The 26,311-nt window shown below is 41.6% G+C and overlaps 1 protein-coding gene across 2 annotated transcripts; it reads right to left on the bottom strand.

Moving 5' to 3' along the window:
• Nucleotides 1–887: 887 nt before the first annotated feature.
• LOC307099161 (putative KRAB domain-containing protein ZNF788) lies at nucleotides 888–24,759 on the bottom strand. 2 transcript variants are annotated; one of them, XM_079770358.1, is made up of 4 exons: nucleotides 24,631–24,759; nucleotides 5,152–5,278; nucleotides 4,899–4,959; nucleotides 888–3,538 (listed from the first exon to the last, which is right to left on the bottom strand). In XM_079770358.1, exons 1-4 carry the CDS (start codon nucleotides 24,631–24,633, stop codon nucleotides 1,888–1,890), a joined length of 1,842 nt encoding a protein of 613 aa, XP_079626484.1. In that variant the 5' UTR covers nucleotides 24,634–24,759; the 3' UTR covers nucleotides 888–1,887. The 2 variants fall into 2 exon arrangements, with proteins under 2 accessions (XP_079626484.1, XP_079626485.1); XM_079770359.1 differs by lacking the exons at nucleotides 888–3,538; nucleotides 4,899–4,959 and having other exon boundaries at nucleotides 4,972–5,278.
• Nucleotides 24,760–26,311: the final 1,552 nt, after the last annotated feature.

Below are 26,311 nucleotides of genomic sequence, written 5' to 3'. Positions count from 1 at the left end.
CAGCTGTGAGTAACTGGAAATATCCACAATCTGCCTGATGTGAGAAAGGTGCTAGTTCTCACATGGAAGGACCAAGTCAGAGCAGTCACTGCACACTGCAGCAGGGGAACAGACTCCATGTAGTTCTTTTTTTAAAAAATATATTTTATTGATTTTTTACAGAGAAAGGGAGAGGGACAGAGAGTTAGAAACATCGATCAGCGGCCTCCTGCACACCTCCCACAGGGGATGTGCCCGAAACCAAGGTACATGCCCTTGACTGGAATCAAACCCAGGACCTTTCAGTCCACAGGCCGACACTCTATCCACTGAGCCAAACCAGTTAGGGCTCCATGTAGTTCTTTTTGACAGCACCTCTGTAGCTGTCTTGGTGGAATCAGGAACACATAGTCACTAGCAATATTAACAGAATGAGTTGTTTACTTTGCAATTTAGACCTTATACAGTACAGTCTAGAGAAGTCAGCGTTTCAGAGAACATTATCAAACAGTCTGAATTTGTTGTTTGGTGGACACTTGAGAGCTTGTAGAAAAAGCCAAAAGGACAGATCTTTGCTATGGATCTTGTGGAGGCATCTGTGGAAACCTACAGTTCTGAGAAACTGGAAGTCATGTAGTTGCTGGTGGCATTGAGGAAACTCTTGACTGGCAGGACAAATAATGACAATGGGTTGGAAGCAGGTATATATGAAACGTCTATGCATCTTTCTCTCTGTGCTCTGTGGTTCAAAAACAGGCCTTCCAAATCTCATGCAAATGAGGTTAGTGAATTTTAACATGAAAGCATAAAATATATTGTAGCTGTGAATTTAAATATAAAATAATTATACTTGTAAACATCTTAAGATTATTCTGTAAGATTGACGCTGATGTTAATACAGGTAGCTCTTCTTTTTTTTTTTTTTGTTAATCCTCACCCAAGGATATTTTTTCCACTGATTTTTAGGGAGAGTGGAAGAGAGAGGGAAAGACAGAGAAAAACACTGATGTGAGAGAAACACACTGATTGGTTGCCTCCTGCAGGAGGCGACCAGGGCCTGGGCCTGGGAGGAGCCTGCAACCAAGGTACATGCCCTTGACTGGAATCGAACCTGGGACCTTTTGGTCCACAGGCCAATGCTCATTCACTGAGCCAAATTGGCTACAGCCAGGAAGCTCTTCTTAATGTTAAGTCTGCTTTCCAAATCACAGTCAGAGGGAATGACAGAGTGCAGGGAAAGATGTAAATAGTAATTCAAATGATATTATACTCTATAATAAACTTTGCTTATTTACAAATTTATGCCAATTATCCTTTAGTAAGGAAAATTAGTAAGGCTCTTTTGATGAAAGAAAAGGAAAGTTTTTCTCCTAAGAAAAGAGGAATATTTATCATGGTTAAGAAATATCCAGTACTTGCCACATAAGCCAATAGGAAAACCCTAACAAATACCAACATGTCACTATTCCCCTTAACTTACAGGGTTAGGTTTTTGTATAAAAATTAATCCTACTAGTATGTAGTACAATTATATTTCAACTCACCCATGGATCCAACAAACTTTAAAATGGAAAAACAAAAATCTTATAAGCTGATTTAAGAAAACCTACCTACTAAAAGCTTATACTGTTGCTTAAAGAGTACTTACAGAATTGTCTGTACTAATTGCTCATTTTCAAAAGTAACACACCCAGAGACTGAATTTCAGGATGAATCTCTGATAAAGAAAATATATTTTTAGCTTTGAAACATTTCTTTCATGTCACTGGAGTATTATATGTGAATTAATTTGCATCAGGCCTTCCCACATAACTTACATTTATAGCTATTTCTCTCCAGTGGAGTTTTCACATAATTTTGAGTGTATTTGTAAAGAGTGAAAACCTTCCTGCATTTATCAGTTATAATTTATCCAGTGTGCATTCTCATGACATGTTTATGTAAGGATGTGGGCCAATTGAAAGCTTTCCCACAATGCTTACAATGAAGAAGTTTCTCTCCAGTGTGAATTCTTTCATGGCTTCTAAATGAACTGGGTCGACTAAAGGCTTTCCCACATTCTTCGCATTTATACGGTTTTTCTCCAGTGTGCACTCTCATGTGACCTCGGAAGGTTGTGCGATAAATGAAAGCTTTCCCACATTCTTTACATTCATAGGGTTTCTCTCCAGTGTGAGTTCTTTCATGTACTTGAACATAACTTGAACAACTGAAGGCTTTACCACATATTTTACATTCATAAGGTTTCTCTCCAGTGTGAGTTCTTTCATGTATTCGAAATGAACTGGGACAGTTGAATGCTTTCCCACAATCCTTACATTTATAAGGGCCATCTCCAGTGTGCGTCATCATGTGTCTTCGAAAGCTTGTGAGAGACACAAATGCTTTCCCACATTCCTCACATTTATAGGGTTTCTCTCCAGTGTGAGTTCTTTCATGTATTTGCAAACCTAGAGCAGAACTGAAGGTTTTCTTACACTGTTTACATTCATAGGGTTTCTCGGCACTGTGAGTTCTTTCATGTCTTCGAAAGGAAGTGGAACAACTAAGGGCTTTACCACATAGCTTACATATATAGGGTTTCTCTCCGGTGTGAGTTCTCACATGGACTTGAAAAGTCGTAAGCCAGTGAAAAGCTTTTCCACACTCCTTACATTGATAGGGTTTCTCTCCAGTGTGAGTTCTTTCATGTGTTCGAAAGGAACTGGAACAACTGAAGGCTCTATCACATTGTTTACATTTGTAGGGTTTTTCTCCAGTGTGAGATCGTTCATGTATTCGATATGAACTGGGACAATTGAATGCTTTCCCACAGTCCTTACATTTATAACGTCCATCTCCAGTATGTGTTATCATGTGTCTTTGAAAGCTTCCGAGAGAAATAAAGGCTTTCCCACATTCCTTACAGTCATAGGGTTTCTCTCCAGTATGAGTTCTTTCATGTTTTCGAAGAGAACTGGGACAACTGAAGGCTTTACTACACTTTTTACATTCATAGGGTTTTTCTCCAGTGTGAGTTCTTTCATGACTTCGAAAGGAACTGGAACAACTGAGGGCTTTACCACATTGCTTACATTCATAGGGTTTCTCTCCTGTGTGAGTTCTTTCATGTGTTTGGAAGGTTTGATGATATCTAAAGGCTTTCCCACATTGTTTACATTGGTAGGGTTTCTCTCCCGTGTGAGTCCGTTCATGTTTGCGAACAGATTGACGATACCTAAAGGATTTCCCACATTCCTTACATTTATATGATTTCTCTACACTGTGATTTCTTTCATGTTTTTGAAAAGGTTGAAGATAACTGAAGGCTTTCCCACATATCTTACATTTGTAAGGTTTCTTTCCATATTCCTGATACTTGCATGGTTTGGGTGCAGTGTGAGATCTCATGTGCCTATTAAGGGATGAACGACTCATGAAAACTTTTCCACACACACTGCACTCCCATGGTTTTACTTTAGAAGTTTTCTTGTTCAGATTAAGATTTGAAATATGGTTGAAGTTTTCTCCACATTGACTACCTTCTTTACTTTCACAGAGTCTCTCTACCATATAATGTCTATAAAAAAAACAGGAGTACATGATTAGTGATTTATTTATTAAGTTACATTTATTCACAAACATTAGAATTATGTTTTTACAATTCATAGGGAAAGAGTAGGTTTTCTGCCCTGTCTGAATTGTTTGAAACTGAATACAATCAATGCTCTTAAGGAAGGTTTGACCATAGCTATTATTAAAATAGTACTATTCATATATGGGGTTTTTGAATACTGTTTCCAAGTAAACTATTTTGGAAACACTGAACATCTTATGTCACAATTTAGAAAACATTTTTGGTAAAATTTTTCTAAAATTAAATAAATTTAAAGCTGTGTCTGTTTTTATTATTTATTATTTCAATTACAGTTTACATATATTATTATTTTGTATTAGTGTCAAGTGTACAGCATAGTGGTTGTCCCCTTGATATTTCATACATAGCTATTACAAAATTATTGGCCACATTTCCTGTTATACCTTACATCCTTATGACTATTTTGTAACTACCAATTTGTACTTCTTTTTTTTTAAAAAATATTTTATTGATTTTTTACAGAGAAGAAGGGAGAGGGAGAGAGAGTTAGAAACATCGATGAGAGAGAAACATCAATCAGCTGCCTCCTGCACACCCCCTACTGAGGATGTGCCTGCAACCAAGGTACTTGCCCTTGACCGGAATCGAACCTGGGACCCTTGAGTCCGCAGGCCAGTGCTCTATCCACTGAGCCAAACTGGTTAGGGCCAATTTGTACTTCTTAATCCCTTCACCTTTTTCACCCAGCCTCCAACCCCACTCTGATCTGACAACCACCAGTCTGTTCTCTGTATCTATGAGTGTGTTTCTATTTCATTTATTTTGTTCTTTAGATTCCACATATAAGTGAAATCATATTGTATTTGTCTTTCTCTGTGTGACTTATTTCCATTAGCATAATACCCTCTAGGGCCATCTTTTGCTAGTGATAAGATTTTATTCTTTTTTTTATGTCTGAGTACCATATTTTCCAGCATATAAGACGACTGGGCGAATAGAAGATTTTCCTGGGTTAAAAAGTTGTCTTATACGCCGGAAAATATGGTAGTATGGCACTGTATATATGTACAATATTTTTATCCACTTGTCCACTGATGAGCGCTTGGGTTGCTTCCATATCTTGGCTATTGTAAAGAGTGCTGCAATGAGCATGGGAGTGCATATAGTATTTTGAATTAATGTTTTGGGTTTCCTAAGATATATACTCAGAAGTGGAGTCACTGGGTCATAAGGCAATTCCATTTTTTAATTTTTTGAGGAGTATGTCTGCTTGTTTTTAAATTTTCATGACATACGAAGATCCCCTTGTGGGACACTGATTTCTATTGTGAATATAACTTACCTTAGATTTCTTTCCTGATTTTTGTACAGATCGTCAGTGTTATGGTCTTCCAATTTTCTTCCTGAAATGCAGACCCAGAAAATTAAAAAAGTTACAGAAGAATTATTACATTGCAGGTCTGTGATGAGCCCTGACTATGCCTGGTTTGTTTACAAAAGTGTTCTCTTCCCCATTCCAAATCAGAGAACAATGCTAATAGACAAGAAACATCTGTTCTCTAAGTTGCTAAATGAAGGAATGTTGACACCCTTACCTATTGAGGCCAGGTTCTTCAAGGTTTCCCGCATCACATCTCTGTAGAGTTTCTTCTGTGAAGGATCCAGCAGAGCCCACTCTTCCAGGGTAAAGTTTACAGCCACATCTTCAAAGGCCACTGAATCCTAAAGCATCCCACATATGTATTGATAAGAAGTTCACATATGTTGTGATACCAAAATATTCTAGAAAAATGGCGGCAGAGTAGGAGGATGCTACATGAACATGCTCCCAAGAACAAGCTGGAATTACAACTGAAATATGGAAAGGCTTCCTGAATAATCAATGGAAAACTCACAGGAGAGAACCCTGATACCCAAGGACCAAAGGTGGAGACCACATAGAGACTGGTAGGAAGGGCAGAGGCACAAAAGGGCTGGCTGGGCACCCACAGATGGCAACTGAAGTCCCGGAGAGATTATCTCAGTTGTGTGTGTGGGGGTGCCACTGAGAACTCTGGGATCTAATCCCAAAGCTGGGCTCCCCAGCAGAGAGCACCAAACTGAGGAGAGTACCCACATAACATCTAGCTGTGAAAAGTGTCTGCCAGGGAGTGGCAGCTGAAAGTTTGGGCACCCTCTTAAAGGGCCAATGCACAAAAATTCCCAGTGGAGCCATCCACCTTGTGCTCTGGCAGAAGGAGGGAAAAATGGACTGGAGCTGTGAGAGTAGAAACCAGGACTGGGGACTCAGGAGATAGAGCTCAGAAGGCAGACAGCCCAAGTTTCCTGGACTGAGTCACTCCCTCACAAAGCAGAGGACATCTTTCCCATATAGACATCTGCCTTGCCTGAGGGGAAGACAGTGGACACACCCTATTGACAAACATCTTGCCCTGAGGCCACTTAAGAGACTGAAAGTAACAGCCTCCAGGCAGAAGCAACTGCCCCACCCTGTTGAAAAAACTCACCACACCTGAGGACGATTGCCTGGGGGCAATTCAAGTCAGAATCTTATTAGTCTGTACACAGAGGTGGTCTCTGGAGGCTTTGAATCTTTGCCTGATCCAATTAGTCAGAAAGAGCCTTTAACATTGTCCTGCATTGGGATTGAGAGGTATAGAGGATCTACCTAAAGCATAGTCACAAACCCAAACAGACAACCAAAATGAGGAAACAACAAAACAACCCCCAAATGAAAGAACTAGCAAATTCTCCAGGAGAAGAGATAAATGAAGCAGAGATAAGAAATTTATCTGAAACTGAGTTCAGAGTAATGATGTTAAAAATGTTCAACAGTATGAAAAAAGATATAGTAACTATGAAAAAAGAACAGTCTGAGATAAAGAATGACATAACACAAAGACCCTCCCTCTTCTGTTTTCAGAAAAAAAAAAAGAAAAAAAAAAGAATGACATAACACAAAGAACACATTGGAAAGAATACACAGCAGATTAGGGGGAGCTGAGGATCGAACCAGTGAATTAGAAGACAGAGTTGAAAATATCATTCAATTAGAGAACCAAAAAAACAATTAAGAAACAGGAGGACAGCTTAAGGGAGCTGTGGGACAATGTGAAACGTAACAATTTAGAATAGTGGTATGCCAGAAGAGGCAGAAAGGGAGAAAGGAATAGAAAAGGTGTTTGAAGAAATAATGGTAGAAAACTTCCCTAACCTGGTAAAGGAAAAACTCACACAAGTTCAGGAAGTACAGGGAACCCCAAACAAGAAGAACCCAAACACATAATTAAAATGCCAAAAATCAAAAGACAAAGAGAGAATCTGAAAGGCAGTAAGAGAAAACTGTTACCTACAAAGGAGTTCCCATAAGGCTGATACTGATTTCTCATCAGAAACTACAGGCCAGAAGGGAATGGCATGAAGTACTCAAGGTTATGGAAAGCAAGGATCTGAGACCAAGATTACTATATCCAGCAAGGCTATCATTCAAAATAGATGGTCAAATAAAGAGCTTCCCAGACAAAAGAAGGCTAAAGGAGTTCATCACCACCAAGCCAGAATTACAAGAAATGCTAAAGGGATTGCTGTAAGGGATTTCTGAGAAGAAGAAACAGAGAAACCTATCAATAAAGAATTAAAATGGCAATAAATAAGTACCTCTCAATAATAACCCTAAATGTAAGTCGATTAAATGCTCCAATCAAAAGGTGTAGGATTGTTGAATGGATACAAAAACATGACCCAACTACATGCTGTCTACAAGAGACCCACCTCAAAACAAAACACACACACAGGATGAAAGTGAAGGAATGGAAAAAAATTTTCCATGCAAATGGAAAAGAAAAAAAAGCTGGAGTAGCAATATTCATATCCGACAAAATAGACTTTAAAAGCATCATGCTAAAGCAAAATAAGCCAGTTGGAGAAAGATAAATATCATATGATCTCACTCATTTGTGGAATATAATGAAAAACATAAACTGATGAACAAAAATAGAGCCAGAGGAGTAGAAAATATTCTAGAATATAACAGAAGTAATCCTGTTACTTGCAGATTTTTAATATTTCCTACAACTTTTGTGATAGCATACTATGTTAGTACAGTTTTGGTAATATTATTATACTTAAAATCCTTTTATTCTTGAAATATTAATGTTTATTGCATGTAACATTATTATATTTAAGATAGTTTTTTTGAAAAAAAAATTCTATGACTTGGTCACCAGAATTCATATTCTCTATACATAACCACTTTCTCGTAACTTAATAGCATCTTCAATCGAGGAGAAACCAAGATGGCGGCCTAGGTAAACACCTGAACTTGCTGCCTCGCACAACCACTTCAAAACTACAACTAAAAGACAAAACGGACATCATCCAGAACCACAGGAAGGCTGGCTAAGTGGAAATTCTACAACTAGAAGGGAAGAGAAAAGCACACTGAGACTCAGAGGAGCTGTGGAAGTAAAGTGCAGAGGTACGAAGGCGCGCGCGCGCGCGCGCGGAGAGGGCTGGCAACTGAGTACACGACTGGCTTTTTCAATCCGCAGGGAGACACAAGCTCCCAACTGCTCTGAACTCCAGTTCCGGGCGAGACTCTGGGGACCCAGACTCATACGGGGAGAAACTGGACTGTCTGGCATCAGGCGGAACTCGAGGGTGGCTTTCTCTCAGAGGTGCTTGCGGCAAGTACCGAGGGACACTGAGACCCAGGGGCCTCTTAGGGCAGGGCTGATAGGAAGCCATTGCTGTTTGTTCTGCCCTGAGACTCTGCCCCACCCCAGCTGTGCACAGAGGCTTTTGCATATGAATGGCCTGGTCCTTTGAAATCTAAACTTACTTAACTGCAGCTGAGTCAGAGAGACACAGAACATCCAAAAGAAGGCCCAAGGCCCCATAGCAGCTTGCATTGCTTCACAGCTGGGCCTCATCTGGGCACCTCCAAAACCCAAACAATTAAGAGGAATCTGCAGATCTCTCTGTAGCTCCTGCTGGGTGGCCTCAGGCAGAGGCTAAATTAGCACCTTCTTGGAGATCCAAGAGCCAGTGTACCCAGGTGTTAGAGTAGGACCATCCAGATTACAACTCCTCAGATCCATAAGGGACACACTCAGGGGGCAGACTCAGTGAGCACCAAAGCCCCACTGAAGCAAGTCTTGCCTCATAAGGGTGTCTCCAGTGCTGGAAACCGACCATTGTCTCACTAATAGAAAAGATGTAAAAGGCTGGTCAACCTTGAAGCTCTGAAAGGTCAGAGCCAACCACTCCCTATCAATGGTAACTGAGGCAACTTCCCCATCTTGTAATCATGTAAATCCTTACTGATATGATAATCTGCTTATTACCTGCCTAAGGGCTATGGGTGTATCCCATAGTCTCAATAAAAGGGATAGCAAGGCCAGAGCCTAGCAGTAGTTCTCCCACTAGAGTTGGACTACCGCCTGGCCCCCCATATCGCCAAACTAAATTTCTTTTAGTCTCTTTTCATTTGCGTGCGGCCCTTCTCCAGAACCCGAACCCTGAACTGGAACCCTGAATCACGCGGGATGTGAAAGGGGCTCCATTACTCCAGCACAGAAGTTCTCCCATAGTAGACACAGCTGATCCTCACAGCCAATTGGCCTGGAGGTCAATTCCTCCCAGTGATACCAACAACAATCAAGGCTTAACTACAACAAGACTGTGCACACAGCCCACAAAGGGGTGCACCAAGAGTGTCCACCTCAGGTAACTGGGGAGGCTGAGCCACTGGGCCCTATAGGACACCTAGCACACAAAGCCACTCTAGCAACACAGGGAAGCAACCAAAATGTGGAGACAAACAGGTTACAAATGAAAGAAATGGAGGAAAGCAAACTACTGGATATAGAGTTCAAAACCACGGTTATAAGGTTTTTCATGAATTTTCTAGAAAAGGCCGATAAATTTAGTGAGACCCTCGAGGATATGAAAAAGGACCAACTAGAAATTAAGCATACACAGACTGAAATAAAGAATAATATACAGAGATCCAACAGCAGACTAGAGGATCGCAAGAATCAAGTCAAAGATTTGAAATACAAAGAAGCAAAAAACACCCAACCAGAAAAGCAAAAAGAAAAAAAGAATCCAAAAATATGAAGATAGTGTAAGGAGCCCCTGGGACAACTTCAAGCGTATGAACATCCAAATTATGGGGGTGCCAGAAGAAGAGAGAGAGCAAGATATTGAAAACCTATTTGAAGAAATAATGACAGAAGACTTCCCCCACCTGGTGAAAGAAATAGACTTACAAGTCCAGGAAGCACACAGAACCCCAAACAAAAGGAATCCAAAGTGGACCACACCAAGACACATCATAATTAAAATGCCAAGAGCAAAAGACAAAGAGAGAATATTAAAACCAGCAAGAGAAAAACAGTTAGTTACCTACAAGTGAGCACCCATACGATTGTCAGCTGATTTCTCAACAGAAACTATGCAGGCCAGACGGGAGTGGCAAGAAATATTCAAAGTGATGAATAGCAAGAACCTACAACCAAGATTACTCTACCCAGCAAAGCTATCATTCAGAATTGAAGGTCAGATAAAGAGCTTCACAGATAAGAAAAAGCTAAAGGAGTTCATCACCACCAAACCAGAATTACATGAAATGCTGAAGAGTATTCTTTAAGAAGAGGAAGAAGAAGAAAAAGGTGAAGATAAAAATTATGAACAACACATATCTATCAACAAGTGAATCTAAAAATCAAGTGAATAAAAAATCTGATGAACAGAATAATCTGGTGAATATAATAGAATCAGGGGCATAGAAAGGGAGTGGACTGACAATCCTTGAGGGGGAAGGGGTGTGGGGGGTGCGGGAAGAGACTGGACAAAAATCATATACCTATGGATGAGGACAGTGGGGGTTGGTAAGGCCATGGGGTGGGGTGGGAACTGGGTGGAGGGGAGCTATAGGGGGGGGGGAAATGAGGAACAACTGTAATAATCTGAACAATAAAAAATAGCATCTTCAATCTTTCAGGCACATAATTTCCCTAAACACTGGTCTCTGAAAAAGATCATTAACATCTACATGCATGGGATAGAGAAAATGCTTTCCACAGTAATTATGATGGTATAATTTACCCATTCAGTTAAAGAACAGAACAGGAAATCCCCACTTCTTGATGGGTATAGAGGCCAGTGTTTAGGTTCAGCTCTAGTGGAATTCACAGAAAGGACCACATTTCAGACCTTATTTAAGAAGCTTCTAGAGAATCCCAAAGATGACAGGAGAGAGAAAAGGAAGGACAGCAGATGTAGCCTGATACTTACAGGTATACAAATAGTAAACACAGGTTAAACCCTTGCTAGATAAACTTAAAAACCTCACACTAAAGGCCTATTTACCAGGATTCCTTCTTCACAGTACATCATGTCTGGGTTCCAACAACACCAAAATCACATAGCACACTAAAAGACTTAAGCTTGAAAGAAGCCAGGGGGGAAAACACATCTTAGGTATGAATAAACAACAGCAAGAATTAAGTCATACTTTTTTTTGGGTCTCAAATAATGCCAGCAAGAAGAGAATGGAATGAAATATTTAAAGTGTTGATGGAAAAACAAACAACCTAACTAAAACTGTGTTGAGTGAAATTATCCTTCAAAAGTGAGAGAAATTTCTGAGACAAATATTGAGAGAATTTTTCACCAGTACATCTGCTTTGCCTTGCAAAAAGTATTAAAGGAAATTATTCAAAAGGAAGGAAAATGAGCCCAGCCTGCATGGCTCAGTAGTTGACCTATGAACCAGGAGGTCATGGTTCAATTCCCAGTTAGGGCACATGCCCGGGTTGTGGCTCAAGCCCCAGTGTAGGGCATATAGGAGGTAGCCGATCAATGAATGTCTCTCATCATTGATGTTTCCATCTCTCTCTCCCTCTCCATCATCTCTGAAATTAAAAAATAGGGAAGGAAAATGATGAAGAAAGGGAGAGTACTGAGAAGGAATAAATGAAGGTAAAATAACATTACCTTAAACATTCTCAATTTGTAAGATAACTCTGTTCAAATAATACTAGCAACAAAGTATTCAGTAATTATATCTTATGGATAAGTGAAATGAACAGTAACAATGTTATAAGGTGCAGAGAGAGAGGAATTGGGAATACTCTGTTATGAGAAATGTATACAACCAGTGAAATGGTTTAGCATTGCTTGAAAGAGGACTTGGGTTAACTGTAACTATATACAGCAAATTTAAGGGCAACTAACAAGAAAGTTAAAAAAGAAGTATAAATATGCCAAGAAAGAAGAAAAAATAAAATCAGGTAAAATGCTTAAAGCCAGAGAAGGGAAAAAAAAAAAAAAAGTGAAAGGCAAAAGAGAAACAAAGAACAAGGGCAACAAATAGAAAACACCAAACATTATGGTAGATATTAATCCAACTATATCAACAATCATTTTAAAAGTCAATGTTATATATAAAAAAACAATTGAAAGATACTGTCATAGTGAATAAGAAATAACAACTTCCAATTATATGTTGTCTATAATACTAAAGTCACATTAACAATAAAGACAGATATATTGAAATTGAGGGATGGAAAAAGATATATGTTAACATTAAGAGAAAGTTGGCATGTCTATATTTTCAGACAAAGCACAGGGAAAAGAGAGGCTTTACAGTATGATCAAGTGGTCAAGTCTTTAAGGAGACACAGCACTCCTTAGTGCTCCTGTGCATAACAATACAGTGGTAAAATTCACCAGCATCAACCCATGAGCCAGGAGGTCACAGTTTGATACCTGGCCAGAGCACATGCTGGGATTTTGGGCTCTATCCCCAGTCGGGGGTGTGTACGAAGCAGCCAATCAATGATTCTCTCCCATCATCGATGTTTCTATCTCTCCTTCTCCCTTCCTCTCTGAAATCAATAAAAACAAAATTTTAAAAAATTAAGAAGAGGTAAATTTAAAAAAAGCAATTACCAGGACTAGCAAGAAGAAAATCAGAAAAGCCACAGCTGAATTGATCAGTGCCATCAAACAACTGAATTTACTAAAAACTGTGGAATACTTTATCATCAAGCAACAGCAGAATACACATTCTTCTCAAGTTCACATGGAAAATTAATAAAGATAGAACACATTCTAACATAAAACACACCTTAACATATTTGAAAGAAAAGAAGTAATACAAAATATGCTCTCAGACCACAAAGGTATTAATCTAGAAACCATTAACAGAAAGATTGGAAAACCCTCAAATACTTGGGAGATTAAACAACACACTTATAAATAACTCATGGATCAAAGAAGAAGTCTCAAAAGCAATGAAAACCTTTGAACTAAATGAAAATGAAAATACAATTTCCAAAAAACAGTGCCTGGAGGGAAATTTATAGTATTGAAGGTATACAATTGAAAAAAGAGATCTGTAATCAATTACTTAAGCCTCTACCTTACAAATCTAGAAAAAGAAGAGCAAATTAAACCTAAAGTAAGCACAAGAGTAGAAATAAAAACCAAAGGAATCAATGAAATTATAGGGAAATCGTGAAAAATCTACACAACCAAAAGCTGGTTCTTTGAAAATATTAATAAAATTGAGCAACACCTATACAAGCCAAGAAAAAAGTAGAAAAGACAAATTATTAATATCAAGAATGAGCCCTAGCTGGTTTGGCTGAGTGGACAGAGTGTCGGCCTGCGGACTGAAGGGTCCCAGGTTCGACTCCGGTCAAGGGCACATGCCTGGGTTGCAGTCTCAATCCCCAGTAGGGGGCATGCAGGAGGTGGCCAATCAATGATTCTCTTTCATCATTGATGTTTCTCTCTCTCTTCCTTCCTCTCTGAAATCAATAAAAAGATATTTTAAAAAAATGAGGAAGGGGCTGTGGAAATGTGAAAAAAAAAAGCATTTGACAACATTCAAATCAATTTATGGTAACAAACTAGGAAACACCCTCTATAAGAAACTTGCATTTAACCTACCTAATGGTGAGAAACTGGATGCTTTCTTGGTAAGATCAAGAAGGCAATGATGTTCCCTCACATCAGTACTAGTCGACACTGTAAAGTCTAAGCTAATACAGTAAAATAAGAAAAAGAAATAAAAGGTATACAGAATGAGAAGTAAGAAATTAAAGTTGTCTTTGTCACATATGACATGATTATTTATGGAGAAAATCTCAAAGAAGACAACAAAGAAAACCCCTTGAACTAATAAGAGAACAGAGTAAGACTGAAAAATTAAATGGTTAATACACAGAAGTCAATTTTTTCCTGTAGATCTAAACAAATATAATCAACTGATCTTTTAAAAATATTCTTAACTGAGGATATGTTCTTATTTTTTTTAGTGAGAGAGATAAAGGGGGAGAGGAAGGGAGAGAGGGAGAGAGAGAGAGAAAGAAACATCAATCAGTTGCCTCTGGTACGCGCCCCAACCAGGGATTGAACTGGCAACCTCGGTATGTGCCCTGACCTGGAACTGAATCCACCACCTTTTGGTGTATGGAATAACGCCCCAACTAACTGAGCTATTGGCCAGGGCTGATCAACTGATCTTCAACAAAGGATCGAAGGCAAGTCAATGGAGAAAACATAGCCTTTTCAACACAGAGTGTCAGGAAAAGTAAATATCCACATGCAAAAATCAATCCAATCAATCAATCTAGACACATATCTTACACTTTTCACAAAAACTAACTCAAAACAGATAATAGATCTTATGTAAAGTGCAAAACTATGAAACTCCTAAAAGATAACATAGGAGAAAATCTAGGAGACCCAAGGTTTGTGATGACTTTTTAGATACAACACCAAAAGCAAGACTGATGAGAGAAAAAAATAAGTTTGACTTCATTAAAATAAAACCTGCTCTGCGAAACAGTGTTAAGAGATTGAAAACACAAGCCACAGACTGGGAGAAAAATCTTTCCAAAACACTTACCTGATAAAGGATTGGTATCCAACAATAAGAAGACAAGCAACACAAATGGACAAAAGATCTGAACATCCACTTCACCAAAGAGACACAAATGGTAAATAAGCATAGGAAAAAATGCTCAACTTCATATATCTTTAGGAATTGCAAGTAAAAGAAGAATGAGATATCACTAGGCACTTATTACAATGACTAAAATTCAAAACATTGAGAGCCAACACTGAATAATGGCAAAGATGTGGAGCAATGGGAACCTTCATACATTGCTGGGGGAATGGAAGACAGTATGCCTACTTTTGAAGATAGGCAATTTCTTAAACTAAACCTATTCTTTTTTAAAAAAATATATTTTTGTTGATTTCAGAGAGGAAGAGAGAGGGAGAGAGAGAAACATCGATGATGAGAGAGAATCATTTATCTGCTGCCTCCTGCACGCCCCCTACTGGGGATTGAGCCTGAAACATAGGCATGTGCCCTTGACTGGAATAAAACCCGGGACCTTTCAGTCCGCAGGCTGACACTTTATCCACTAAGCCAAACCAGCTAGGGCAAACTAAACCTATTCTTATCATATAAGCAAGCAATCATACTCCTTATTTCCCCAAATAAGTTGAAAACTTATGTCTATAAAAAATTCTGAATGTTTACAAGAGCTTTATTCACGACTACTAAGACTTACAGGTAACAAAGATATCTTCCAATAGGTGAATGGAAAAATAATCATTGGCCCAGCCGGTGTGGCTCAGTGGTTGAGTGTCCACCCATGAATCAGGAGGTCATAGTTCGATTACCGGTCAGGGCACATGCCCGGGTGCAGACTTGATCCCTGGTTGGGGGGGGGGGCATGTGGGAGGCAGACGATTGATGATTCTCTCTCATCATTGATGTTTCTCTCTCTCCCTTCTCCCTTCCTCTCTCTGAAATCAATAAAAATATATTTAAAAATTAATCACTGGAACATCCATACAATGTAATATTCAGTGATAAAAGGAAATGAGGTATCGCCCTAACCGGTTTGGCTCAATGGATAGCGTGTCGGCCTGCGGACTCAAGGGTCACAGGTTCGATTCTGGTCAAGGGCATGTACCTTGGTTGTGGGCACATACCCAGTGGGGAGTGTGCAGGAGGCAGCTGATCGATGTTTCTCTCTCATCGATGTTTCTAATTCTCTATCCCTCTCCCTTCCTCTCTGTAAAAAATCAATAAAATATATTTTTTAAAAAAAGGAAATGAGGTATCAAGCCAAAAGGACATGGAAAAACCTTAAAACCATATTACTAAGTGAAAGCAGCCAATATGACATGGCAACACACGTATGATTCCAAGCATACTTCTGGAAAGGACAAAACTATGAGACAGTGAAAGATCTTTGGTTGCTAGGGATTTGGGGGTGGGAGGGAGAAATGAATGAATAGGTGGAGCACAGGATTTTTAGGGCAATGAAAGTTTTCTACATGATGCAGAAAAGATGGACACACATCATTTTACATTAGCCAAAGCCCAGAGACTGTACAACACTCAACACTAATATAAACTGTGGACTTTAATGCACGGATATAAAATGTACCACAGTAATATCCTATATACTAAAACCCTAATATGCATATCGACTGAACGGGGGAATGACTGGATGCTATGACGCACACTGACCACAGGGGGAACGCCACTTAGCCAGAAGCCAGGCTCAAGGCTGGTGAGCGTAGCAGTGGTGGCGGGAGCCTTTCCCCGCCGGCAGGTGGACATACCCCGAGGGGTCCCGGACTGCGAGAGGGCACAGGCCGGGCTGAGGGACCCCCTCCGCAGTGCACGAATATCGTGCACCAGGCCTCTAGTAAGATTTAAAAAATAAGGCAAACTATGTGGAGGCAGAGGGGTTATGTGGGAACTCTTTGCTTTCTGATCAAGTTTTTTGCAAACCTAGAATTGCTGTAAAGAAAAGCCAAGTCCACTAAGAAGAAGAAAAAAAGGCAAGATATACATTAATAATGATTGCTGATGACTGATGGCTGAAAGAAGCCATCTTTTATTCAACTGATTTGAAGTTATTTCAATAAGCCAGTGATGGGCAACCTTTTGAGCTTGGTGTGTCAAACTTCGCCAAAAAAACTGAGCATAACTCGGGTAGTGTGTCACTTTGAGGAAAAAACTAACCCCAAGACTCTAGTCGCAAATGTTTCATCCTCAGGAGCAGCAAATGTTTCATCCTCGGCATGTGGCCGCGTGTCATCAGAAATGGCTACATGTGTCAGTGCTGACACGCGTGTCATAGGTTCGCCATCACTGCATAAGCCATTACAGTGTTCTATGAGGACTGCACCCTGAGACTTGGAAGAGAAGAGAAACTTCCACTGAAGCCTTTTTCAAGAGCCTACTACCCTATATTCTGAGAAGCGAAATGAGTTCCTTTGTTACCAGTCCTAGTGTCTAGAACTCGCACCTGGAGGAGGAGCGTCTTGGGAAGATCTCACGTTATGGCCTTAGTAAATGTGGAGACAGGTGTTAACTTGATTTATACTGTGGCAAGCAAGAAAAATCATAGAATTTGTTTACCACAAAAGGGCAACTTGTAGGCAATCATCCAAGAGTCTGTAAACATGGCCAGCAAAGCCAGTTGCTGGTCAGTGCTAAGATGATTGCCTGATGTTTGGTCAGTCATGTTGACCCTTGAGTCCCATCCTTTAAAAGGATGTTCCAATTAAGGGATAACAGTAGTAAGTCTGCCTGAGCTCCATCATGTAGGAATGAGGTGATGTCATCCCAGAAGTCTGTAAACTCCCATTGCTTTTAACTCAGGGAATCCTGAGAAGCTCCCCAGTAAGTCTGGAGGTCTTAGAAAGGGGTGACCTCATTCAGCTCCATGGCATCTGGCAAGAAACTGAGGAGAGGAGAGGCCACCCCATCCTGCCGGTAGGATATGCCAAAGGGCACAGGTTTATTATTATTATTTTTTAATATTTTCTTATTGATTTCAGAGAGGAAGGGAGAGGGAGAGATATAAACACTAATGATAAGAGAGTATCATCAGCTGCCTTCTGCATACCCCACACTGGGATGGAGCCTGCAACCTGGGGACTATGCCCTGATTGGGAATCAAACAGTGACCTCCTGGTTCATAGGTTGACGCTCAACCACCGAGGCATGCCAGCTGGGCCAAAGGGCATAGGTTTAACAATATCTTGTCTGAAGGAGTCTCTACAGTGGAATTGAGTTCTTGAGGTGATGTTTACAGGTCCCAGGGCAAATGGGTAGCTTCCCAAGAGGTGATATTTTCAGGGTTATTTTTAGGATAGCTCTGTAAAAGCAGTGACAACTGTAGTTCTAAAGGCATACAGTTTGGAGCCATCATGGGTAATTCTAGGAGGCATGACAGGAAGTCACTGAAGCCTCTGTTGGGAAACAGTGTCTGACGGCGCTAAGGGAGTGCCTGTTGTATGGCAATTTGACCAAATCCAGAGCCTTTTTTTTTTTTAGGGGTACCTAGTCAAGGTGGGCCAGCTTGCAAGTAATAACATAAATAGATTCAAGTAAAATGTGTAAACAAAGACTATGTTGCCTCCAGAGCACCAAAAGAATCTAGACAATGTTGTGGGTGCTAAGAGAGATAATAGCAATATCTTCACTGTATCCAGGTTACCAGATACTTTCTGGGAATTTAAACAAGGCACTCACCTCATTTATGTGGCAATGGCCTCTCGCCTTTTTATGAGCTCTTTTTGCCACTATTTTTATGTCCTGAAAGAAGAGGATGTCATTGGTGTAGTGTCATACCTGTGCTCTTGGAGCAAGTGAAAACAGTTCAGATCCTGCTGCGGAGACTGTGGGTGCTGACAAAGGCGCTGAGGTTCCCTGAGGGTAACCAGGTAAAGGTGTACCATGTCCCTTCAGAGGTGAAGGGCAACTGCAGCTGAGAGGCTGCTGACATAGGTACTGAGCAGAACAAACAGTCAAATCTGTGATGACAGGATATTAACCAGTTGCTGAGTGGATAGAGGCAGTAATTTCTATGATGTTGGGGATGGAAAATAAGGGCTTATTTGGTTCGACCACAGCCTCAAGGTTGCAGTAATCCACTGTGAGGAGTCATTCTTTCTTGAAGAACAAGCCAAGTAAAAATTCACCTTTGCCAACCATAGTGAAATCATATAACTATTTATGATTTTAATATAAAGTTATAAACTATCCAGTTATTATAATCAATGCAATTAAAGACTGCTCTTCCATCAGTCAATGAAGGATCTTCAAGCATGTTAAGCTCATTTAGGAATTTATTCTATTAAGTTAAATTCAAACTGTCTATTTAAAAAAAAAGGAGAAATTTAGCTGTTCATAGGTAAAGCAGAGGGGATAATCACTTCTTCACTAAAGCGGTGTACAGTGGTTTTCAATCCTTCAAGGCCCTGTTTAGTTTACATTAGGCTGTATGAATTTAACTGGTGTTAAGGACAGTGGAGTCCCACTTTGTTAATATAATTTGAAAGTGCCAAAGACTAAATTACAATTTAACTTATAACTCATTGGTTTAAACCTTCCCTGCTGGTTGTGGTATACTTTAAGAAAATGGGTGCTATGACCATGGAGAAATTAGGTAAGACCATAGTTTTCATGGTTAAGGTGAAATATCCCTATTTGTATTCTATATTATATTCAGTAATTCCCTTATGGGGTATTTGCTTATTAAATTTAGTGGGATCCCTCTGGAATTAGGAGTGTGGATCAGTCTGCCACCTACTGGCTGCCTTTCCCCCGCTTTTCTCTCTTTAAAAACTGCTCTTCTAGAAACAACCAGCTGATGGCACCTCTTGCCCAGGGGACAGACCCCCTGTCCCACCTGTGCCCTACACATTGGGGCCAACCCAGCCTCTGTCACAGAATCACTCTAATAGATAAATCCCAACAAAGACCCAGGATTAAGTTAAGGAGGGCCCTGATCCCATACTCCTGTTTCCAAATGCCTCGGAATTTTTTTTTTCAAGTATTGATTTTTACAGAGAGAGGAAGGGAGGGCTAGAGAGATAGAAACATTGATGAGAGAGAAACATCATCCATCTGCTGCCTCCTGGATGCCCCCTATCTGGGATTGAGCCCGAAATCTGCGCATGTGCCCTGACTGGGAATAGACCCAGCACCTTCTGTGCCTGGGACAACGCCCAGCCAACTGGGGCACACTGACCAGGGCTCGGAATTCTTGAAACTGTCAATTCTGGTAGGCTGAACATCAATTTAAAGCTTGGTAGGTTCAGCAATGCTACAGGGGTTAGCACCGCTCACAGCACTAGCTCTCCAGCTGCACACAGCGAGGGCTGCCATCAGGCAGTAGAGCAGGTCAGAGCAAGAGAAGACAGATGCACCGGGTGGCTTGTGGCAGCAACTGTTATAGTCGGTTGGGGGTGGAGCTGGGGCAAGAATCCTTGTCCAAGGGCAGGGGCTTGTGTGATCTGAATTTCCTGCCATCTCTAGAGGAAAGACCACTCAGACCTTTTCATTAGTTTGTCCAGGTGGAAGACTGCAGGGCAGAGGGAGGGGGAACCAGTCATGAGCAGTCAAATATTAAAAAGTGTGGGGTTCAACTGCTCGTTATAAAGAAACACTAACAGGATGCTTAAGAAATTTAACATTGGCTAGTGCAGATGGCTGAAACAAGAGCTTGAAGGGGACCAGGATGTTTGAGCAGTGAGTTGACTTTAAACCTCATCTTACATAGACTTTTTTTAAAAAAATATATTTTATTGATTTTTTACAGAGAGGAAGAGAGAGAGATAGAGAGTTAGAAACATCAATGAGAAAGAAACATCAATCAGCCGCTTCCTGCACACCCCCCACTGGGGATGCGCCTGCAACCAAGGCACATGCCCTTGACCGGAATCGAACCTGGGACCCCTCAGTCCGCAGGCCGATGCTCTATCCACTGAGCCAAACTGGTCTTGGCTTACATAGACTTTTGCTAGCCATTGCATGCATTGTTTTTCTGAGTAATCCTATCTAATAAAAAGGGAATATGCTAATTAACCCTCAGGCTGTCGCAAAGATGGCAGCACCCACAGCCAATAAGGAGGGAATATGCTAATTGACTGTCCTGCCCTCAAAGATGGTGGTCACACAGCTACAAGATGGTGATGCCCAGTCCCCTCAGCCCCACTGGGGCGGCAGGTGCGCGGCACGGCCAGGCCTGCTCCCAGGCAGGTCCGGCCGCTCCATGCGCCTGCCTCTGGAGTCCCCCAGTCCCCTCAGCCGCCCAGGGCCGGCCCGAGGTGCAGGCAAGCCTTGAATGGCGGCTTCCCAGCCGCCCAGGGCCGGTCCGAGGCTTGTGCTGCCGGTAGTGGCAGCAGCAGAGGTGTGATGGGGTGTCGCCTTCCCTTGATCGCTGGGTTGCCTTCTGCCCCTAAGGGCTCCCGGACTGTGAGAGGGGGCAGGCCGGGCTGAGGGACCACCCCTCCAGTGCATGACTTTTCATGCACCGGGTCTCTAGTGTGTGTGTGTATTATATATATACACCATATATATATATATATACCATATTTTTCCTATTTAATAGTCATTATTTTAAATTAAACTACTTTTGCTTTTTAAATTTTAATTTAAAGTTTATTGTTTTTCTTTTCAACATAGAAAACAATTCTAAGATATAATCCTTTAAACACTAATGTTTATAAAAGTTTAAACCACAAAAATACAAGAAATCTCAAATCTTTTTCTAACCAAACTAACCAGAGGCATTATAGCTTCTTCTTACATATCACACTGGGGTATTATTTCAGGTATAAAAGGATATTATACTTTTTGTTGTTGTTGTTAATCCTCATCCGAGGATATTTTTCTATTGATTTTTAGGAAGGGTGGGAGAGGGAGAGACAGAAACATTGATGTGAGAGAGACACGTTGATTGGCTGGCTCCTGCATGCACCCTGACCAGGGCCGGGGAACCTGCAACTAGGGCATATGCCCTTGACTGGAATCAAACCTGGGACCCTTCAGTCCACGGGTTGATGCTCTATCCACTGAACCACACCGGCTAGGGCCATATTATACTTTTATTTATTTCAGAGAGGAAGGCAGAGAGATAGAAACATAAATGATGAGAATCATTGATTGGCTGCCTCCTGCACGCCTCACACTGGGAATCGAACTGTGACCTCCTGGTTCATAGGTTGACTCTCAACCACTGAGCCACATGGGCTGGGAAAACATACTTTTAAACAATTTTTATTTATTTATTTTAGAGAGAGGAAAGGAGAGAAGAGAAACATCGATTTGTTGTTCCACTTATTTGTGCATGCATTGGTTGGTTGATTCTTGTACGTGCCCTGACTAGGATGGACTCTGCCACCTTGGCTAGTGGGACAATGCTCTAACCAACTGAGCTGCCTGGCCAGGGCAAAGCATATCATAATTTTATTTGGGCCTAATCCATTAGATGTATCAGGATTTTCAAAGATTTATGTAAGTTTTGAGTTGTTTTTCTTCTATTTATTAAAGTAGGATTTCATTCCCCTTTTGCCTAAGCAATATTACAGCATTTAAAATGTAAAGCTCTCTAGGGGCATGCACATACAAAAACTGACCTAAAATGTAAAATCTACCTAAGAACTCAAATACACTCATCTCATATCTTGAGGATCTCTTGCCTAAAAGAAACATATTTTGTTTGGTTCCAGATTTTCTTACCTTACTCCCATGTCTCTCTCAATTAACTTACATTTTGAAAGCCCAAGAACTAAAAATCTTACACACTCACCCAGAAAATAATATTACAGACTGCTAAGGAAAACTAGAGTACAGAGCTTCAATATGCAATATTATGAGTATCCAAAGAAAGAAATGTAAATCTTCAAATCCGGTAAGATAAACTGCCTCCTTCCCCATAGTTCAGAAGAAAACCCACATTCTGAAGCTTGCAGTCCATACACCCCTATTAGGATACAACTCTTTTTAAGAAAAAAATATTTTTCTTGATTTCAGAGGTGGAGAGAGATAGAAACACCAATGATGAGAGAGAATCATCCATCTGCCGCCTCCTGCATGCCCCCTACTGGGGATTGAGTCTGCAACCCGGGACTGTGTGCCCAGACTGGGAATCGATGGAACAATGACCTCCTGGTTCAAGGTTGACGAGCGTCAACTGCCCAGGTGGAATACAACTCTTCAAGTGGGTCAGTCCCTGATGATGGAAGGTTGGGGGACTCTGGGAGCTCTACACACCCCTCTCCTGAGGTAATGGAAAGGCTTCCTGTCTCAGGCTTTAATTTTCACAAGCGAGGAAACTCTTAGCCAGATTCAATTTAAGGTCTCACCCCCTCAAAAAAAACTCCCAGATTCATAAACCAAGACAGAACTGACCTTCACAGACTTTCTCAATGTACACAAATTACTGAGTGCACCTACACAGTGGATGCAATCCTCAAGCCTGTATCTAGAAACAGGACCAAGGAAATCAGTTACAACCTTAGAAAGAATATCCTCCCGCCCTCTCCCCCTCCTTCCCCATCGCCAGCTTTCAGGGCTGTAGCTTCTCAGCATAAAGGCTCCTTCCCTGGTGGGTGTGAGCAGGTAGGACACCTATGAGGGAAGGCTCCCCAGGAAGAACAAACTGGGCCTTCAAGTACGTCCCTTTCAGGCTCAAGCCGGCCTAAGCTTGGAGACATTGACCTCAGGCTTCTGCTTCCCACCCAGTTGCTCTGGACACCGATATTTTATTTATTTTGGACACTGATATTTTATTTTATTTTAATTAAAAAATACATTTTATTGATTTTTTACAGAGAGGAAGGGAGAGGGATAGAGAGCTAGAAACATCGATCAGCTGCCTCCTGCACACCTCCCACTAGGGATGTGCCCGCAACCAATGTACGTGCCCTTGACCGGAATCGAACCTGGGACCTTTCAGTCTGCAGGCTGACGCTCTATCCACTGAGCCAAACCAGTTTCGGCTGGACACCGATATTTTAAATACACAAACCGAGTGTTTGACCAATCCAGCAAAATGACTCAAATCCAGTGTTTGTGTGTAAAGGATGGGAGAATATTGTAAGGCATTTTTCTGGTTCAACAAGAAATTCTGCAGATATCTATTCCTTTAGATAATAAATGTTAGTTTATTATTTCCATGGTAAGTAACTGTTTGGGAAACGATCATATTAAACACACTGTTAGATGTTGCGAGTCTCAGCCCTGATACTGCATTTGAAATCAACCAAAATAACAGATCTCATAATGTTCATCTGCTCACGGAAAAAGAGAAAGGAAAAAAAAAAATTAACAAATGGATGTAATAGTGGAGTTTTTTCCTGAAATTCACCTTTTCCTTGGAAATATTTTATAGTCTTTCAAGATCTATTGATTAAATACATTTATATTTATTGAAAAAAAAAAAGGAAAATTAAAGTGAATAAAACCACAAACTCAGAGACCTGGCACTGTGATGAAAAGGGCAGACCACCCAGGGAAGTTTCCAAACAGGGACACCCATGGATGTCTGCGCCCACAAAAGATCCTGGGGGAGAGACACGAGGCTTTGTACACAACACAATTCCAGGTGGTCATTCCACGCTTTCCTCTTCCATAAAACATCCATAGGAAAAAAAAAAAAATCTGTGAAAAGAGGAACATCCATGGCTGTGTGGAGAAATGACACTATTAAAATACTATGTGGTGTGAAATGCACCATGGCGGTCAAACAGTTAATGATGCTGTGGACTAGGGAGGGGAAGATGGCGTTTGGGAATGCGGGGAAAGATTTGGAAATTTAGGGGTTTACTGCCAGTCCCAGAAAGACCTAGGTTGGGGGGACAGAGTCGTAGATTTGAGGCCCTGCTCCCCAAACATCTGTAAAACTCAAGAGAGAACGGGTCCTCCTGGGGAGAAAGAGCGGCCTGGGGGCCACAGAGACCAGTTTTTCCCACACAGGAACCCCCGAGACTGAGCCACGACCGTCTCCTGACGGTCCTCCCGGTGACGCCGACCATTCCCGGGGACACGGCCGGTGGCCGGAGAAAACACCGGCGGGTCTGGTTGCCGCCGAGCCCCCGGCTGCGTGCCGCGCCACTGGCGGCCTCTCACCCCGACTCCGGAGTGCCCTCTGGGGGGCCGGGGCCGGCCACGGTGGTCCCACCAGCCCTCCTCCCCTGACTCCCACAGCCGGCCGGCCGGCCCACACACTCACCATTTTCCGACTTCAGGGGGTCCCCGTTGTCCACACTGACTCTCGCAGCAACTGCAGGTCTCAGGGGCGGAGGGTGTGGAGAAGCCACCTGACGCCTTTAAAAGCCGGCGGATGGCGAGAAGCCACGACACCACAGTCCACGCCGTCATCAGAGCGCCGCCCTCACGCACATTACCGGCGACTCCCCTGATTGGACAGTTTGCAAGGTCCCGCCCCCTCAGGCCCGAGCGACAGCAAGCTGGAGGTTACGTCTTTGAGGCGACCTTGTCTTAGCACTGGGTCCGAATCTGACCTGTAACCATAAGGCTGCCAGGCCACTCACGACCCTTCTTCAAACACAGGGACACTTAAAAACGACCTCTTCATATGTAATGATGACTGGTTCCATTTTGATGGTTGACCATTCCCAGCAAGGAGATGTCCGCCCTTCCGCCTCCCAACCCCCACTTATCTGGTACTTTAAAGGATCCCGTGGTCTCGGGGGCACTCGGCTCCGGTGGGAAGTTTGAAGCCCACAGTCGTAGACCAGGCCCCAAGCCCCAGATGCCAGCATCAACCTATGAACCAGGAGGTCTCCACGGGATTCCCAGTCAGGGTACATGTCCGGGTTTGCCCTGGATCTCCAGTAGGGGGCGTGCAGGAGGCAGCCGATCAATGATTCTCATCACTGAAGTTTCTATCTCACCTTTCTGAAATCAATAAAAATATATATTAAAAAAGAAAAGAAATTCATTTGTGATAGATTAGGGAGGTGGTAGAAAGCAAAGACATAGTGGGGGGGGGGGCTCTGGGATGGAACAAAAGATAAAATGACAGACATATACATCTTTTACATAGGTGGGTACAGGATAGTTAATAGTAAACAATTAATATGACAAAAATAACAATGAGAAGATTTGTAGTCTCTGCTCTGGTACCCCGAGGAGTCCAGAAAAAAAAGTTACCCTGACATTCCAAAGGTATGTTATCTTAAATGCAAAAGACAATAGACAAGTTCAGTTAAGGTAAAGATTGACTTTTGTTTGGGAAGATTCTAGCCTAGGACATGACTATCTGCCATAAACTGCTTTTAGTTAAAAAAGTTTTAAAAAATATTTGTATTGATTTCAGAGAGGAAGGGAGAGGGACAGAAAGATAGAAACATCAATGATGAGAGAGAATCACTGATCGGTTGCCTCCTGCACACCCCCAACTGGGGATCAAACTCGCAATCCGGGTATGTGCCCTTGACCAGAATAGAACCCGGGACCCTTCAGTCTGCAGGCCAATGCTCTATCCACTGAGCCAAACCAGCTAAGGCTAGTTAAGAAGTTTTAATTTCAGACCATCCTTTGTGGTTATTTTAGGTGTCTGAGTTTGCAAGGCTGCCATGCAGGCATTTCCCGAGCTTGTCAGGTTAGCATGTGTCCCCTTTTTGTCCACAGAGGCTAAGTATCCAAGGGAAAACCTTTTCAAGGAACTCCATTAATACTCACTCTTTGGAAGGTCAAAGGAGGCAAAACGGAAAGAACACTGCTTAGTGAAAAACAATAGATGACAAAGGAACGAAGAATAAATCAGGACAGTGGTCATCTAGGGGGCAGGACAGCAATGAGTCAGGGATGGGAACATCCAGAGACCCTCACCACTGCCCACAGGCCATTTATGAATCTTGATGATGATTCCAAGGGTGTTTGTTCTG

This window comes from Cnephaeus nilssonii (genome assembly GCF_951640355.1).
Source record: "Cnephaeus nilssonii genome assembly, chromosome: 5".
NCBI classification, from domain to species: domain Eukaryota; kingdom Metazoa; phylum Chordata; class Mammalia; order Chiroptera; family Vespertilionidae; genus Cnephaeus; species Cnephaeus nilssonii.
Note: the sequence above shows the minus strand (reverse complement) of the source record. Positions and strands in the feature narration are given on the sequence as shown.

What these genes read in the sequence shown, in the direction of transcription:
- LOC307099161 (XM_079770358.1), bottom strand. An exon ending in GAAGAACCTGGCCTCAATAG is followed by an intron (nt 4,960 to 5,151) that starts GTAAGGGTGTCA and finishes TCTGCATTTCAG; the next exon opens with GAAGAAAATTGGAAGACCAT. An exon ending in AATCAGGAAAGAAATCTAAG is followed by an intron (nt 3,539 to 4,898) that starts GTAAGTTATATT and finishes TTTTTTTTATAG; the next exon opens with ACATTATATGGTAGAGAGAC.